This window comes from Tinamus guttatus, unplaced genomic scaffold, assembly GCF_059628265.1.
Source record: "Tinamus guttatus ecotype Peru unplaced genomic scaffold, ASM5962826v1 Tinamus_guttatus_pri_ptg000649l, whole genome shotgun sequence".
NCBI lineage: Eukaryota > Metazoa > Chordata > Aves > Tinamiformes > Tinamidae > Tinamus > Tinamus guttatus.
This window is the reverse complement of record NW_028289183.1, coordinates 3,897,454-3,912,130: the sequence shown is the minus strand read 5'-3', so window position 1 is coordinate 3,912,130 and position 14,677 is coordinate 3,897,454. Positions and strand designations below refer to the sequence as shown.

Below are 14,677 nucleotides of genomic sequence, written 5' to 3'. Positions count from 1 at the left end.
TGTCCCCCACGGGGACATTTTAGCTTCACAACGTGCTGCGGCATCCGAACAGCAGCATGTACCTCAGCACCCACCAGGCAAGCGTTAGGAGCCTGAAAGATGACGCGTCCTTACCGGCATGTAAGGGTCTGCCAACACAGAGAGGAAATACTTGTGGCCGTTGTCCTTCACGAGGTCAGCTTGGCACGACTGGGAACGAGACAGACAAGGAAGAAACAGCTGAGCACTATAATCTACAGATAACGTTTCCTCCAACGATGTATGAATATTTCATGTCTTAATCCTTCTCCTCAAACACGGTTTTCCTTGGAAAAGCAAAAGGAAGAGCAAGCCCTCTCACAGGGCCCCTTTTAAGGAGGACGATAGAGAGGGATCAAGTCCCGCCGTTTCGAGTCAGCCTCGAGCCAGCAAGAAGCAGCTGAAAATACGTCCTGCACTTCGCAGAGGAAGAGGTAAATCTGGGATTTCTCTACCTCACATCAAACCTCCACCAGTATTTGAGAACCAAAGGGAAAAACAAGCAGGAATCCAATTAGCCACACTTCTGAGGGAACTTTCCCGCTCAGTCCCTCAGTCAGGAGCTTAGGATAAGGGTCCAACTGGAGGTTGAGGCTCTTCCTTCCACAAACAGGACACGTCCAGGGCCTGCAGCACCCGTGTCCCGGTGCAGGGACCCTCCTCCCCGAACACCTGCCGGGGCGGCAGCAGGAATGATCCGGCCCTGGCCGGGCCGCCCTGCAGCCCATCCGCATGAGCAGCACTAATCTCTGGCTAAGTTGTGTCAAAGTGGTACCCAGCACCATGTAGGAGCATGAGCCTCTACTAAGAGCTTCCCCCCGTGGCTTTCTTTGCTCCCCACCCCTCAAGCTGGGACGCGACACGTCGGCTCGGACGAGACCCGCGCTCCGAAGCGACGTCCGCGGGAGGAACCGCCGCGGCTGTGGCTCCCCTGGCTGCATCCTCCTTCCCTGCGGGAATCCTATCCCACGTCCCTGCACAGCCGGGCCCTCCTTCCCGACCCCAGTGCAGTCGCTGTGCCACTGAAACCATGCAACTGCCAAAAGGCGACGACAATTTTAAGGCTCCTTCTGTTGGAAGCAAAACCCACCAAATTAGCGGTGCTGCCAATGAGTGCTCTCAGACTGGCTTTGCCACTAGAAAAAGTGAGCGATGGCACAAAACCCTGTAAACTACACATGAGCCTACTCTGCAGCATGCCTGGGGCTGAAGTGTCTGCCATGGAGGGGCATGAAGCAAAAGGAGCCTTCCAAAAGCAGCTTTAAAATGAATAGTTTTCATTTGCTTTGCTTTCCGAAGGCCTTTTTGGATGTTAACGAAAATATATTTATAAAACTAAACACGATAATGCTAGATCAACAGTGAGGGAAAACGCCAACAAATCTGCTATCATTTTCCATACTAAAATGGGAGGGAAATAATAAAAATAACACTAGAAGTAGGCAAGAGCCAACCTCGTCAAACAGTTCAGATGATTTTATATCACCACGTAATTGTAACTGCAATTAACTGTTTGTGTCACCCCTAATAATTTTATATTGCTCAACACCCACAGACCAAGGAGTCATATGTATGAATGTACGAGTTAACGTATGATCACTTATCTACTCCGTTTAATCACTTATTTAAAGCTAGAGCTCTAGTTAAGGACATCTTTAAACGAATAAAAAACAGGGCTCAGCTTTTAAGCCTTATCCCAAAAGGAGCCAGCATATAGTAGAGCAGCATCACGGGCCTGTGATGGGAATAACCTGTCTTCCGTGGGTGGCAAACAACTCTATGCCCACTATGTTCGATGCATCAAAGCGTGCAGATCAAACCGCATCAGACCTGGAGTCTGACTCATAAGTTAAGCTCCCTAAAATTAGTTTAGCTTTATTCTAGAAAGACTTGGGCAGACTTGGGGCTGTTTTGACAAGTGACAGTAAGCCCTGAAGAAATCACGTTAGAGGCCAAGCTCAAGGAGCTGTGTGTGCTGCCCGGGTCCACGAGGGCATTGAGCCCTTCAGCAGGACGAGGCCGCTGCGGTCACAGCCGCCAGGCACGCGGGTGACGTCGTCACCAACGCAGGCGCTAGGACGAGGACACGGTGACATCCAGCAGGGACAAGGAACGCAGCACGAGCCCTCCCGGCCAGGCAGGGCCAAACCACCCAGCCTGGCGGGTCTCTAGTGGGTATCACATCCACAGCTCCTGGAAATCAGCTTATGTGTGAGCGGAATGAACCACCTAGAGCAACTCGTCACGCTGCAGACGAGCACCGTCTGGAGCTCCTCAGCGTACACGCTAAGTGGATAAGGAAAAATGGGATGACGAGGGATGCGGCCGAAAACCAAAGCAAAAGCAGCAAGCCCAGCCATACTCACGCTGTCCACGGCGAGGATCTTGGCCCAGATGAACACAAGAAGTGGTCTCAGCTCGCGAGCTGAGCTTTGAAGTAGCTTCAGGACATATGGGAAGATGCCGACGGACAGGGCCTGCGGGGACAGAGAGCAGTGACTGAGCAGGGCCTCCAGCTCCGCTGCAGAGCGGCAGCACCGCACGCGTTACAAACACGCAGCGTTTTTAATGCCACAGAGGAGAAACCTGCTAAGAAACAATTTCATACATTTCTAGTAAAGAGGGGATTCCTGTGTACTTGTTGATTGCTCATTTTAATCTTGGATGTCACCAGATATTTCCAGGCTCGTTTCGCCCACCGAGCCCCAGAGTTAATCTCGCCCTAGCTCTCCTCATTACAGCCTCTGCTATTTTATGCTTCACGATACGCTGCTCTCCTCAGATAGGGCCGTTTGCTCCCACAAGTAAACACACTGCAAAAGCTCAATAATTACACTCTTCCCACTGGAAATCAAGTAGGCCTCTCCCCTAGCACCGACTTTTTCCCGGATCTTTTGCACGGTAACAGACTATGCTCTTTGGAGAGCGCAGTTTGTCACAGCCAGGCTTTCTGCGACACAGAAGAGGACAGAGGGAAGGTAAAGGCCCACCATGGATCTGTTCCACAACTAGCTGGTGGTTCCTCTTCATCAGTGCTGTCAAACTGCCCCACTGAGAGGAGCGCTTCCCACGGCTTTGCCTGGTCCGTGGTTATTCCCCGCAGCGCCTGCCCGGCCGCACGAGGGGAGGCAGCCGGACACGGAGCGGACGGGACGAGCGGGAGCGCCGCAGCCGCGAGCTCCGGGCGGCGAGCACAGGCTCTGGATCTCAGATGAGTTTTGTTCACTGGGACAAACCTTCTTAGTCATCCCAGACATTTCCCCCATTTTAATCCTTGCAGTATTTTAAACTAAACTATTCCAAAGGGAATCCTCTTCATAGCAATGCAGGTGAACAGCTATTTGTCCTTCATGACTAATACAACCTACCCCCCTTCTTTTTCTTGGGATATTTACTCCATTTTCCATACCTAAAGAACAAACCCAACCATTGCTCAAATTCCTGGAACATCTGCCATGTCCTCCTTTCATAAATCATCATTTGTATTTATCACCTGATCCAGGGAACACTTTTACAAGACAACACGTAACACCCACACACCAGGCTAACTGCCCAGGGACCCAGGTCCAAAAATCTCCCCAGCAAATCAAGAGCTCGGAGCCGATGGACTTGGCTCAGCAGCACCTGCAAAGAAAACGGACAACAATTATTACTGGAAAGAACAAACATCCTTGTACTTGCAGAGCAAATGCAGGAGGGCCTCAAGAGCCTCATGCAACTTTGAGCAGACTGATGTTCTGAACCACTTAATAAACTGGAAGACAAGAACCCTCCCCGAAAACCTTCTCCCAGCTGAGCAGGATGGGATGGTGTCTGCAGGAAGCAGAGCACGTGGCCCAGGCTCCCGTTATCTGAAACGGCCCAGGAGCAGAAAAAGAGGCTTTGCTTTCCTTGGCAAACGGATATCAGAGACTTAAGAGGGAAGCAAAAGGTCACATTAGTCTTTAATAAAAATCTCATTAAAATGGAGTCTAACGATGATAATGAGGTTGCAGTTTACTGGCTTATACCTAGCCTGGTGTGAAATATTAACAGTCAGACTTTCAGTTCTTAATCTCCTTAACAAATGTAAGATACTGGAATGCAACGTTTAATCCTCTGCTTAAATTGAGTACCATCCCTCAGCATAGATCATGACAGAGACTCGTTGATTCAGCTCCCCAATTCCACCCCCTTCTGTTTTTTTTTTCCACATTGTATATCTAATTATTTTTCATGTTTAATGTTGAAGAAAAACTAGCATTATCTGGCTCCTGTCTCATACCATAGACCGCTGATACTAGGTACTAAATTTGTGCAGAGAAAGTCCAGAAGAAAAAGACTGCTGCGTGGGAGGGGGTATTAACTGCTCTAGCTGTTTCACCTCCGAATTACTGAGCTCAGATCCCAGGACAGGGCGTAAGAGAAGGGATTTTGGTCATCGTGCCCTAGTTGGCACCAGGCTGCTCCCTAACGAACGACAGACCTTGGCACGACCGACAACCGGCTCCGGAGATGCCGTGTGCAGGAACAACGGGGCAGCTGCTGGGGACGAGAGTAACTTACGGAGTGACCCGGAGCCAGACCCGGCAGCCCTGCGTGCGGGGCCGGATCCGCGGTGCCAGCGGGAGCCCAGCCGGGACGGGAACCGGCTGCAGGTCAGCGCGCCGCGGCCTGCCCGAACGCACACGGGCTCCCATCGTTACGGCTACCCTGACCATGGGGAAGCAGGAAAGCCTGGGGCCTAGGAGGACCCTTTCCCCTGATCCCACTCCAACTCCTTCTCTTTTCCCTGGTTTTAGATCCTCCAGGGAGATGGTCGCTCCATCCTTTCCTCCTTTCCCAGGCAGGGCCTCGGATGCCTGGGATGCAACTGCCTCCCTCTCCCATCTCAGACCTGCTTGCCGGGAGCTAAACGATCCACCATACAACTACATAAGCTTTAATTATATGACTAATGGGAGTGTCCCAGCTCATTCCTGCTGCAGGGAGGAGAACAGGTTCCCGTGCCAGGTGACCACTCAGCTCCACAGCGAGCAAAGCTCCTTTGGAGCCCTGGGGCCAACAGGCTCACCGGGAAGCAGCGATGCCGGTGCCAGGGAAGCCGCTGCCTCCTCCCACCACAGCCGAGGAGATGAACACGGCAGCTGCTTATCCCGCCAATCTCCCAACCCAGGAGGCTCACGGAAATTGAGGTTTGCTCTCACAAAGACTGATGATGCTGTCAGTCATGGAACACGTTGGCAGCGAACAGCGAGGAGGAGAGTCCTCCTGTCAGCTGCCCTTGTGTAAGCGCTGGCAACCCTGAAAGCAGAACGGTTTTATATTTTGCTACCTGACAGCAGAGCCGCCTTGCTCAGGGCTTTCATTCCTGGCAGCGTAAACTCCCAGGCAGGAGAGGGGGAGCAGACTGTCCCATAAAACACAAGCGGGTGAGAGGTGGTGTTTCTCCTACTTCCAATTCTCTGCCCTTGCACATGTGAAGCCGGGGGAGCCGGGCAGGCCCATCCACACGAGCCTCGCTCCTCTGCTCCCTGCAGCGAAGGGGCCGCGTCCAGAAGCCGCTCGCAGCCCTCCGAGGCAGCGCCGGCCTGGGGACACGGGCAGGAGCCGAAGCCTCTGCCGGGCAGACACGGGGGGACGTGGCACAGAGAGGAGGGCAGGCAGGGCCGCGCTCACCTGCAGCACGATGGGCAGCTGCTCCGGAGGGTTGCGGTTCTCCACGCCCATGGTCAGCCACACCTGGAAGGCCGTCAGCTGCTCCGCGAAGAAGGGGCTGTGCTGCTCCAACGAGAGCAAGGCTCGGTTAGAACCGGCTCGCCAGCCACTCTGGGCACCCACAGACCAGCAATGCACCATTTCCAAAACTAATACTTCCTTTTTTATATATTTATCTATATATATCTCTCTATAGATACATATATAGGTATACACAGACACATTTTCCAAAAGCTGATGAGCTGCAATTCCCTTTATACGTGCTGGCATTCTCTAATGTGAGTGCTTGATAAAAGAAAAGTGAAGGAATAGCAATAGGAAAAGCTCTTGTAAAAGATCCCAGGGAATTTTGGCTAATATTTTCCACATAAGGAGCAGATGGAGCAACGGTTGATTTATCTGCTCTGCAGAGCTGGTTTGCTCCCGCAGCACATGGTGCTGCCTCTGCCCAGCCCACAGCAAAAACAACCCAGGAAAAGGGGAAAGGTTTGTGCCTCTGTCCTGTCCCTGGGCCCCCTGAAGCTCTCCTGTAGGATGTGCTCACTCCCGCGGTGTGCTCCGCACCACAGGAAGGCTGCCCCTTACCGGGCTTTAATTCCAGCCTTTACCTAACTGCCCATCATTCCTGACCCTTGCAACACAGTAACATCTTCATATAAGCAAAAAAATATCTGAGAATGTGCTTGCAATTCCCAATTCATTAGCTGAATTACAGAACCTGGTACTGGGGTCACACGAGCATAAGGAGCGCTCAGGATCAGCTACAGTTCACTAGCACCCTGGTAAAGATGCCAGAAGTATGGAAAGACAGGAAGGAGTGGGATGAACCATCATCAGTTAATAGTTATCAGCTGTGCCTGGGGTATTTAGCATTGCTAAGAGCACCGTGGAGCAGGCTAATATATTGAAAATATCTGTAGCCAAGTGTCCACGGTCATTTAGAGCTTCAGACAGATTAATCTCAGGTTAAGAAGTATCTGTGTTTCAAGCTGTCTCTGCACAGAATTCGAAGGAGTGGGGAAACAGACAGATGTGCACAGAAGCAGCCTAAATAAGGGCATTTAGTAGAAAATGTGTGCAGAACAGACACATCTGTAGATATGAGGAAGGTTTTCTTAAATAGGCATATTCTAGCTGGAAAAAAAAGGAAAAAACAACAAAGTTCTCTGCAAGGGCAGCTGTGACAGGGCCCCTCCATGGGGACGCTGCTCCCAGCCCCTCTCCAGGATGGTGCCACCCCAGCCCGACTCCCACGGAGCCGGGAGGAGCAGCAGGACGGGGCACGTGGCGCAGAACGTGCTGTGGGGGCGCCACGCTCCCCGGGATTACATCCCGCCTGATCCCGCCGAGCAGGACGGCAACGCCGGTAATCCCGGGCCGGCAGCGCGGGGCCGCGGCGCTGCTCCCGCCGGGGCGGACGTATCCCAGGGCTGCGACCCCCACCGGGCATCGCGGTCCCTTCCCGGGCGCCTGCATCCATGGGGCCGGATCACAGGACCGGGGGACCAAATGCCCGTTATCCCGGGAGCAACACCCCGGGAGCGCACGGTGTCCGGCTCCTTACAGCCTCCTGCACCGGCTGCCCACGCAGAGAGTTCAGGAACTGCTGGAGAAAAATACCTACGGCTCCCGAGGGACCTTAAATGACTCTGTGCGCGGGAGTCTCTGAGAACATTACGGCGGAGCAGGCATTCGAGGTGCAAAGCAGCTATTACTTAAAGGTTTCCATCCATTAGGTGTCACAGGAATATCAGGAGCGCTCCATTCTGGCTAGAGGAATTTTGGCCAAATGTAACACTAAGGGCTTTACTTTTCTGCTCTTGGAGATTAGCTAGCAGGAAAAACAACAGTGACTCATATTAATGATATTCTGCTTAAGAAAATGCCGGGACATAACCCTCAACCTCTATTTCATGGCTGTTTGAAAATAACTCCATTAGGAACTGGTATTTGCATTTTGAGAAGTTAAAAGTTTTCATTACAAAACTCAGGCCGGTAAGTCCTTTTAATGACAACACCGTTTGACCGAGTGCTCTGAAATTTTAAAAGTCAAAGTACGAGTCCCAAACATCATTTCTACTTTTAAAAACAGAAAAAAAATGGCAGTTAGCAGAAACCTTTCCTGTGATCTCTTACTTTGAAAATGCTTCATAGCATAGATGAACTACAGACATTTCATTCAAAAACACAGTTTGAATTCAGATACAGGCATAGGTTCAAACAGGTCATATGCAGCAAAGAACTTAAAGAGAACAACGAGCTCTATGTGAGGTGATTAGAGAGTTATGATTTTCCAAAAACACAAACCCTCACACTGCAACAACCCAGGCCTCCACAAGCAGAGGTGATGGGCTGAACTGAGGCTTCAAATCACGGCTTGAACTGGGCACAGAACATTTCAATGTACTAAGTAACTTACCCTAAAGGCAGTTCCTTCCTCTATAATTGTAGGTAACTGGGAAAGGCAAATATCAACTGCGAGGTCCCATGCTTGCCTGCAGAAAAGGTGACAGAGATCACAAGTTAGCCAGCAGCAGCATCAAGGGAAGCCCAAATTCGGGTTACACGAGAACCGATCGGTGTCATGAGACTTGCTCAGAAAAGCTCCACGTTCCTCTTGTTGGACACGGGGGGACGTGGGGACACGTGGCAGAGAGGAGGCCGGGCCGGCACCGCGTCGGGCTGCCACGAGACACCCTGGGCTGCAGAACCTGCACCCTCCGCCACGCGGCCGGCCCGAACCGACGGTTCCTTAGAACCCTGCCCACGCGCCAAAGTGTGGGCGTTTTGGTTTTTGCTTGTTTTTTAAGCTCAAATAAAGAGATTTCATATTCAAAGTTCCTAAAACACTACAAAAACTGTGAAATAAGAAACCATTATCCCTACTCTCTTCACATGCGTTCCACACATTTTTATTTTAATGGGTGAAATCCAGCACTCTGGAAGTCTAGCAGGTTAAAACACCACCAAGCAGGTTTCTTCCACGCCAGAAACTAACTCACTCCCTAGGAACGTTTGGTCTCCTGAGGCTTCTGGCCATCCGTGTCAGCACCCACAGAGCAAGCACCACTGCTCTAGGAAGCCTTGCAGACACAGGGCCCCAGGTGCTAATCAATGCAGAGTATTTTAGCTACCTTATCTCGTAAGTCCTTAAATCACCCTGGTCTAAATCAAACAGAAAGGCGACCACTAGAACAGGTTGCACCTGTCCCCTTAGCCTAGCAGGCAGCTGTTCTCAATTAAAAGCAGTCTGTCCAATTAGAAGGGAAAATAAGCTGGGAGACTCCTGCATTTTTCCACAGATTCAGGAGATGCAGCTCGTTTCATCTGCCCCAGACCTCGTCCCTCTGCTCCGCAGCACTCACCTTCCACTTGGTAATACACTGACAATATAATTAAGAGGTAATCAAGAGATAATCAAAGCCCAGGCAACAAACGCTTCCCATACGCTCAATAAAGACCTATGTTGGAGGCAAAATGTTTACACAGAGCTGAGAGAGAAATATTAATTCCTGGCTGAGGCAGAGGCAAAGCCAATTAGTACAATTACAAGGATAATTTTACTCCCAGTAAAGAATGATATTTCCAGCTTTCAGGTGCTTGAAGGAATCAGCAACATCTCCTAAAGCAAATCTCTAGGACTTTAGAAAATGCCAATACACAGCATCCTTGAGCAAGTTTTATTAGATGGCAACACAAGTGGTTTAGAGATCAGAGAGAACCAGTCTTACTCTGCCTGCAAAGATCTTGTGCAGGTCGTTACATCACAGGGGCATGGCACCAAGATGCTGAGCTCCTCAAAGTCATTTTAGGCAAGAAGCATTAATACCATGATAAAAAGGTCCAAAGCAGCCTTGCAAGGTCATATCTCAAAAGGTTTTAAACATGTTATCAGAGGGAACAAACAAAAACTTGAAAAGAGATTTTAGTAGGTTAAAAGTAAATCTCTTTTTACGCTGCTAAAAACAGGCCCTTAAAAATCAATGTAACCACATAGCTAATGTCCTTCCATCTTTGAAGGAGCGTAACCAGCAGTGCAAAATCTCTGCATTGCTGCTGCTCCCCGGAACCGTGCGGGACCCCCGAGCACCTGGGCCCCTCGAAACGACTCTGCAGCCTTTCCAAAGGGCCCGAGCTGCTGCTCCCGCTTCCGAGCGGCCTGAGTGCCCGGAGCTGCTCCCTGTCCGGGCTGCACACAGTGATGGATATTCCCAACCGAGCCGACTCGCTGCAGTGGCAAAGCGGACAACTGCATTAGAGAGACATTCGGATAATTTAGGGATTCGAAAATGGACTCAGATGATCGGTAAAGGGACAAGGGCTGCGGAGGATGCGCAGAGAAACCGAAGAGGGAAACGCCTGTTCCAGCCACGGTGGAAACGGAGGCTGCGGGCGACGGCGAGGAAGAGGAGCGACGACTGCCGCAACGTGCCGAAGGGCACGGCTCGGCGGGCAGGCTGCAGAGCCGCTCTCCGAACGAGTCTTACGCTCCGCACAAGCGGGAAATAAATTAGGGAGCAGCGGGGACAAGGCCGGGTGGCAGCGCAGCCGGCAGTGATTTACGGCCGGTGGCACGAGAGGCGGCTGCCTCCCTGCTCCCTGGGGAGATCCTGCTTGCCAAGCGCCCAGGGAAATCGCTTCCATCCCTGCGCTCCGTGCCGAGCGGGTGATCCCGGGAACCGCCGCTCCCATTCCCGCCTGCTTCTCCCGCTGCCCCCCGGTGCAGCCTCACGCTGCCGGGGAGGCCGTTCTGCACTGCGCAAAGCAGCTCATGGGGCAGCTGGCCTGGACAGGGGACACTGCTCCGCGCGCCCCGGGCTGTCACCGTTAGCACACTCGTGCTCCCAGGGATTATTATACACAGTCCTGCTGGGTCAGAATTCCCTGTTGTTCCTTGTTTCCATGCGCTCCTGTTGCTTTCTGCCCGCGACTTTCTCCATCGTCGCTCCCAGAAGGTGGAACCACCACTCCGGTCTCACCGCTGCCGGCACCGGGACGGCCCCGCAGCAGGTACCTCCTGCAGAAAAACTTCACCTCGCCACTCAGGGCAATAAATCCAGTCCCGTGCAAGGCAAAACCATCATTAACCCTCTCCCCCCTTGATAGAAATGTTCATAAACTTGTCTTCATTTTAGTTTCTATTTACCCCGCCTTTCAGCAAAAAGCCTCCACTCATGTCCCTGCTGCAAGCTCCATCTCTCCCCTCTCCAGCCTAACACCAATTCCATTACAGCAATTCTGTAATAAACTTTTAATAATTTAAGGTGAATTCATCCAGCTGCCTGTACTCTGCCGCCCTGGAGGAGATGCCAAGTTTGGAGGTTTGGGCCAGGCGCGGGCGGCACCGAGTCCCAGGGCCTGGCCCTCCCGCACCCACAGAACGCCAGGAAGGAGATTTGCTTTCCCTCACGCTCAAGTTTTCTTGGCTGAGTCAATGCTTGATGCTTTTAATTCTTATATCGCACTTTTTACAGAATATTATTGCTGTTTTCTACCATTCACACCTTTTTGAGGAATGGTTTGTACTAAATCACGCTGCACAAAGTATTAGTGAGAATTCACACTTCTTACTGAGGCTGCCACGCTGCGAAGCAAAGCAAAAGCAGAAGCCACGTGTAGGGCAGGGGCACTGGCACCAGTACCTGCCCGTGCTGTGTATTTCTGTATTAACTGCATTAAATACTTCTGCTTGTATCCAAGGCTTTGAGCAAGGCTTTCCTGCTTGTTGTTTCTGCAGCTACAACGCGGCAACATGCCCCGTTTGATTGAATCTGCAGATTTCAGCCCGGACTCTCCTGCTTCGGCAGCGACACGGAGCTCCCTGCGGCTGCGGCGACGCCTGGGAAGCTGCTCAGACACAACTACTTAACAAGGAAAATAAAACACTTGGTGCTACGGATATTTGCTCCTGCTCCAAAAACGTGCTTGTAGCAGCACTCCCCCCGGCAGCCACAACCCGGAGCACTCGCGCTGCTCCTCCTGCCCTAGATTTCTCCCCATCAAAACAGATGCCAAGGCTACATATATACAAAAAAAAAAAAAAAGCCGTTTAAATCAGCAGTGTAATCTAATCCTTCAGATGTCAAACAACTCCAAATACCCTTTCAAACAATCTTTTTTCCCCCTCGCTGACATGCTAAGATTTTTCCGTGTAGCAAACGCGAGTTATTTCTTTAAGCAATCGGTGTGCGGCCGGGCAGCCCCCCGATGCTCCACGGCCCCCCTCCTCTCTCCCTGTAATTGCGTTGCTATATTACGGTTTTCTTCTCAGCTAGAATTTCAAGCTTATTTTATTTGCAGTATGTTATGACTCCCTTTCAACTAGACTCTCATGCTTGGTGCATATACTATTGCAATAGCTCTATTATGGACAAATCATAGTTCTTCCACAGCGTAACTAAGGTACTTGGCTTTTAATATATAACATAGCTTAGGAAATATTTCTAAATACATTATTGGGTCTTTTCAAAGCCCATGAATTTAACTTGCTGCCAGCAGCAGTAACATATAAGCCACAATCCATCACAAGGATCAAGATGCTGACAGAGCATCAGGCCTCCTATTCTTACTCTACAAGAGGTGAACCTGCTCTCCACGTGGAGCAGCAGAGGTTCTCAATCAATAGATGTTAATATTAATCCCTGTACGGGAACAGTGGCTCCCGCAGCTGAGATCCTCCAGCCCTGGGCCCTGCTAGGGAGCTGGTCCCCAGGGTCACCATGCAGTGGCCACAGGGCCGGTGCCGGCCCCGCTCGGCCTGGAGAATTTCCCAACTTCCCTCCCAGGAGGGGCCCTTCGGCTCCGAGGGATGATGGACAGCCGCAGTCTTCCAAATTTACTGAGGAAAATGACAATTTTGTTGGTCAAAACCTACACAGTTGTGTTCAGAAGGGCCAAAAGGAAGCAGACGCATCTCTAGCGACCTTGGTGCTCCCACAGTGGCACAGCAAGACCCTCCAGCGATGTGACATTTAAGTGCGATTTAGGGAAAATTATCAAAGATCACACAGATAAGCAAAAAAGCTAAGGAGCAAGGGGTTCCCATTTAGCTTCCGAGAAGAGGGCAGCCGTAAGGGTTCACAAGAAAGCGGTGCTCAAGCTAAGGGAAGAACCGTTCCCGTGAGCGCTGCCGCCCAGACGGGCCCCGCGGGCTCTGCAGCGGCCACGCGAGCACAGGGGCCGCACGGAACCGCCACGGGGATCACGGGAGGGCTCAGGAACCTCCCGGAGCTTCTCACGGAGGCAACGGCAGCCGTGAGCGGGCGCGACGCGCCGGCCTCTCTGCGGCCCCGGGCACACGCGGTGCCAGCCGTCCCCGACTGCCCGCGACGCTGCACAGCGCGTCTAGGTAACGAAACGGGGTCGCAGGTTTCGGAATTGTTAAAAAAAATCCTGAATTAAGACGTCAGATAAGTCCAGGTAATTATTTTTAGAAAATATTTAAGTGGGCTCTAAATTAGTTTCTAAATTCGTCCTTCCTCAAAGTTCATAATAATGAACTGAGCCACCTCTGACAAAAGTGGAATTTTCCTCCCTTTTGCTAGAGGTGCTTCAGACTGCACATTTTTTGAAGGATGCCAAGAAAGGGTGTCAAGGGATTCTGGGCTTGTTTGCTCTCCGTTTTGCTTGTGTTTGGGATTTGCGAGAAAGAAAACCTGGAATAGGCGACTTTTCCTACGGACTCTGTTCGTTGGGTGAATCCTCAAAGCAGCACTGCCCATCCGATACCCTCCAAGGAAAGAGGCGCTTCCTCGGATGCATCCCGTTACCAGCAGCAGCACCCGCCCCCTGCGCTCCAAGGCCTGCGGCTCAGCCAGGCGACGGCTCCACCAACTCTAGGTCAAATTCTATTCCCACAGGAACCCAGATACACAGGCTTTTAATAAGCTGGCAATAAGCATGAATTACACTCCCCTAAGGAACCAGAAATAGAGCCTTTTAACACGCTGGCAACCAGCAAGCTAGAAGCAACCCATGAAATTCCCCGTTCAGTTTCCAACCTGCTGCAGCTGCCCCGTCCCGAACGGCCCCGCTCTGCCCTGCCTGCTGGAACCGCCTCTCCCAGGTGCCACGAGAGCAGCCTCTCTGTCTCCTTTTCTATTCGTTTCTCGTACGAATGCCCCAGTTCCTCGTGCTCCGCAATGATAAGAGAGCTCATCGGGTTTACAAATGCTGACACAATTTTCCTCAAAAGTCGTTATTTCGGAGCGCGGGAGAACGTGCCTTGCCATGCACGAGCCCGCAGCCAGGCTGGGCCTTATCCACCATCAGGGTGCCCAATGCCCTAATTGCTGCATCAGAAATCTCTCTTATTGCCTCCACACTTCAATAATTAAAACAACTTCCTAGTGTCAGCAAGCGTCTCCTCATTAACCCCCTGCACCTCCAGGTGCTCTGGGGCCCTCGCTCAGCTTCCCTCCATTCCTACAAAAGGAACGTGCAATAATCTGAACTTGCCCATGCTGCTAGCAGTTGTACGCTGACCACCATCACTTCAAGCCTCCTTTACATTTATATTCCCCCACAATGTTAGGGAGGAAACTTTTCAAAAGGATTTTGGAAAGACAGACAGAAGAACCAAACCTGGCTACCTTAGCCTATCATTTTATTATCCTTTTAGTAAGTTACACAACTATATTTCACTGGAATTGCATTGGTTTGACTGTATCAGCTCATACTTCTATTCTTAACCATGCTGGTTCAAGAATCAAAACAAGGATTTTTATTATTACTATTATTATTCACAGGACATTTGTTTGATAGTCAAACCTGCACTTAAAAGGTTTGCTATAACAACTGCGCTGCCTCCGCTTCCATCCAACAGCTAAAAAGAAACAGTGACAGTGGGTAAACTCTGCAACAAAACATTTCTTTTACATCTATTATGCAAGTTAAGAATTCCTCCCTCTGTCCCCAGTGCCTCTGCAACCACCAGTGATTAGCTTTACTTTGTGAAAATAGA

At 51.1% G+C, this 14,677-nt stretch overlaps 1 protein-coding gene across 2 annotated transcripts in view; it reads right to left on the bottom strand.

Annotated features, from left to right (window-relative positions):
• Positions 1 to 14,677, bottom strand: part of RPTOR (regulatory associated protein of MTOR complex 1) — a 94,318-nt gene that overhangs the window by 41,470 nt on the left and 38,171 nt on the right. For both annotated transcript variants that reach the window (XM_088535988.1, XM_088535987.1), the window contains exons 10-14: positions 8,135 to 8,210; positions 5,677 to 5,778; positions 3,559 to 3,642; positions 2,385 to 2,495; positions 115 to 189 (exon numbers count right to left, since the gene is read on the bottom strand). In XM_088535988.1, coding sequence (XP_088392114.1) covers positions 115 to 189; positions 2,385 to 2,495; positions 3,559 to 3,642; positions 5,677 to 5,778; positions 8,135 to 8,210 — 448 coding nt within the window. The remainder of the gene's footprint in view (positions 1 to 114; positions 190 to 2,384; positions 2,496 to 3,558; positions 3,643 to 5,676; positions 5,779 to 8,134; positions 8,211 to 14,677) is intronic.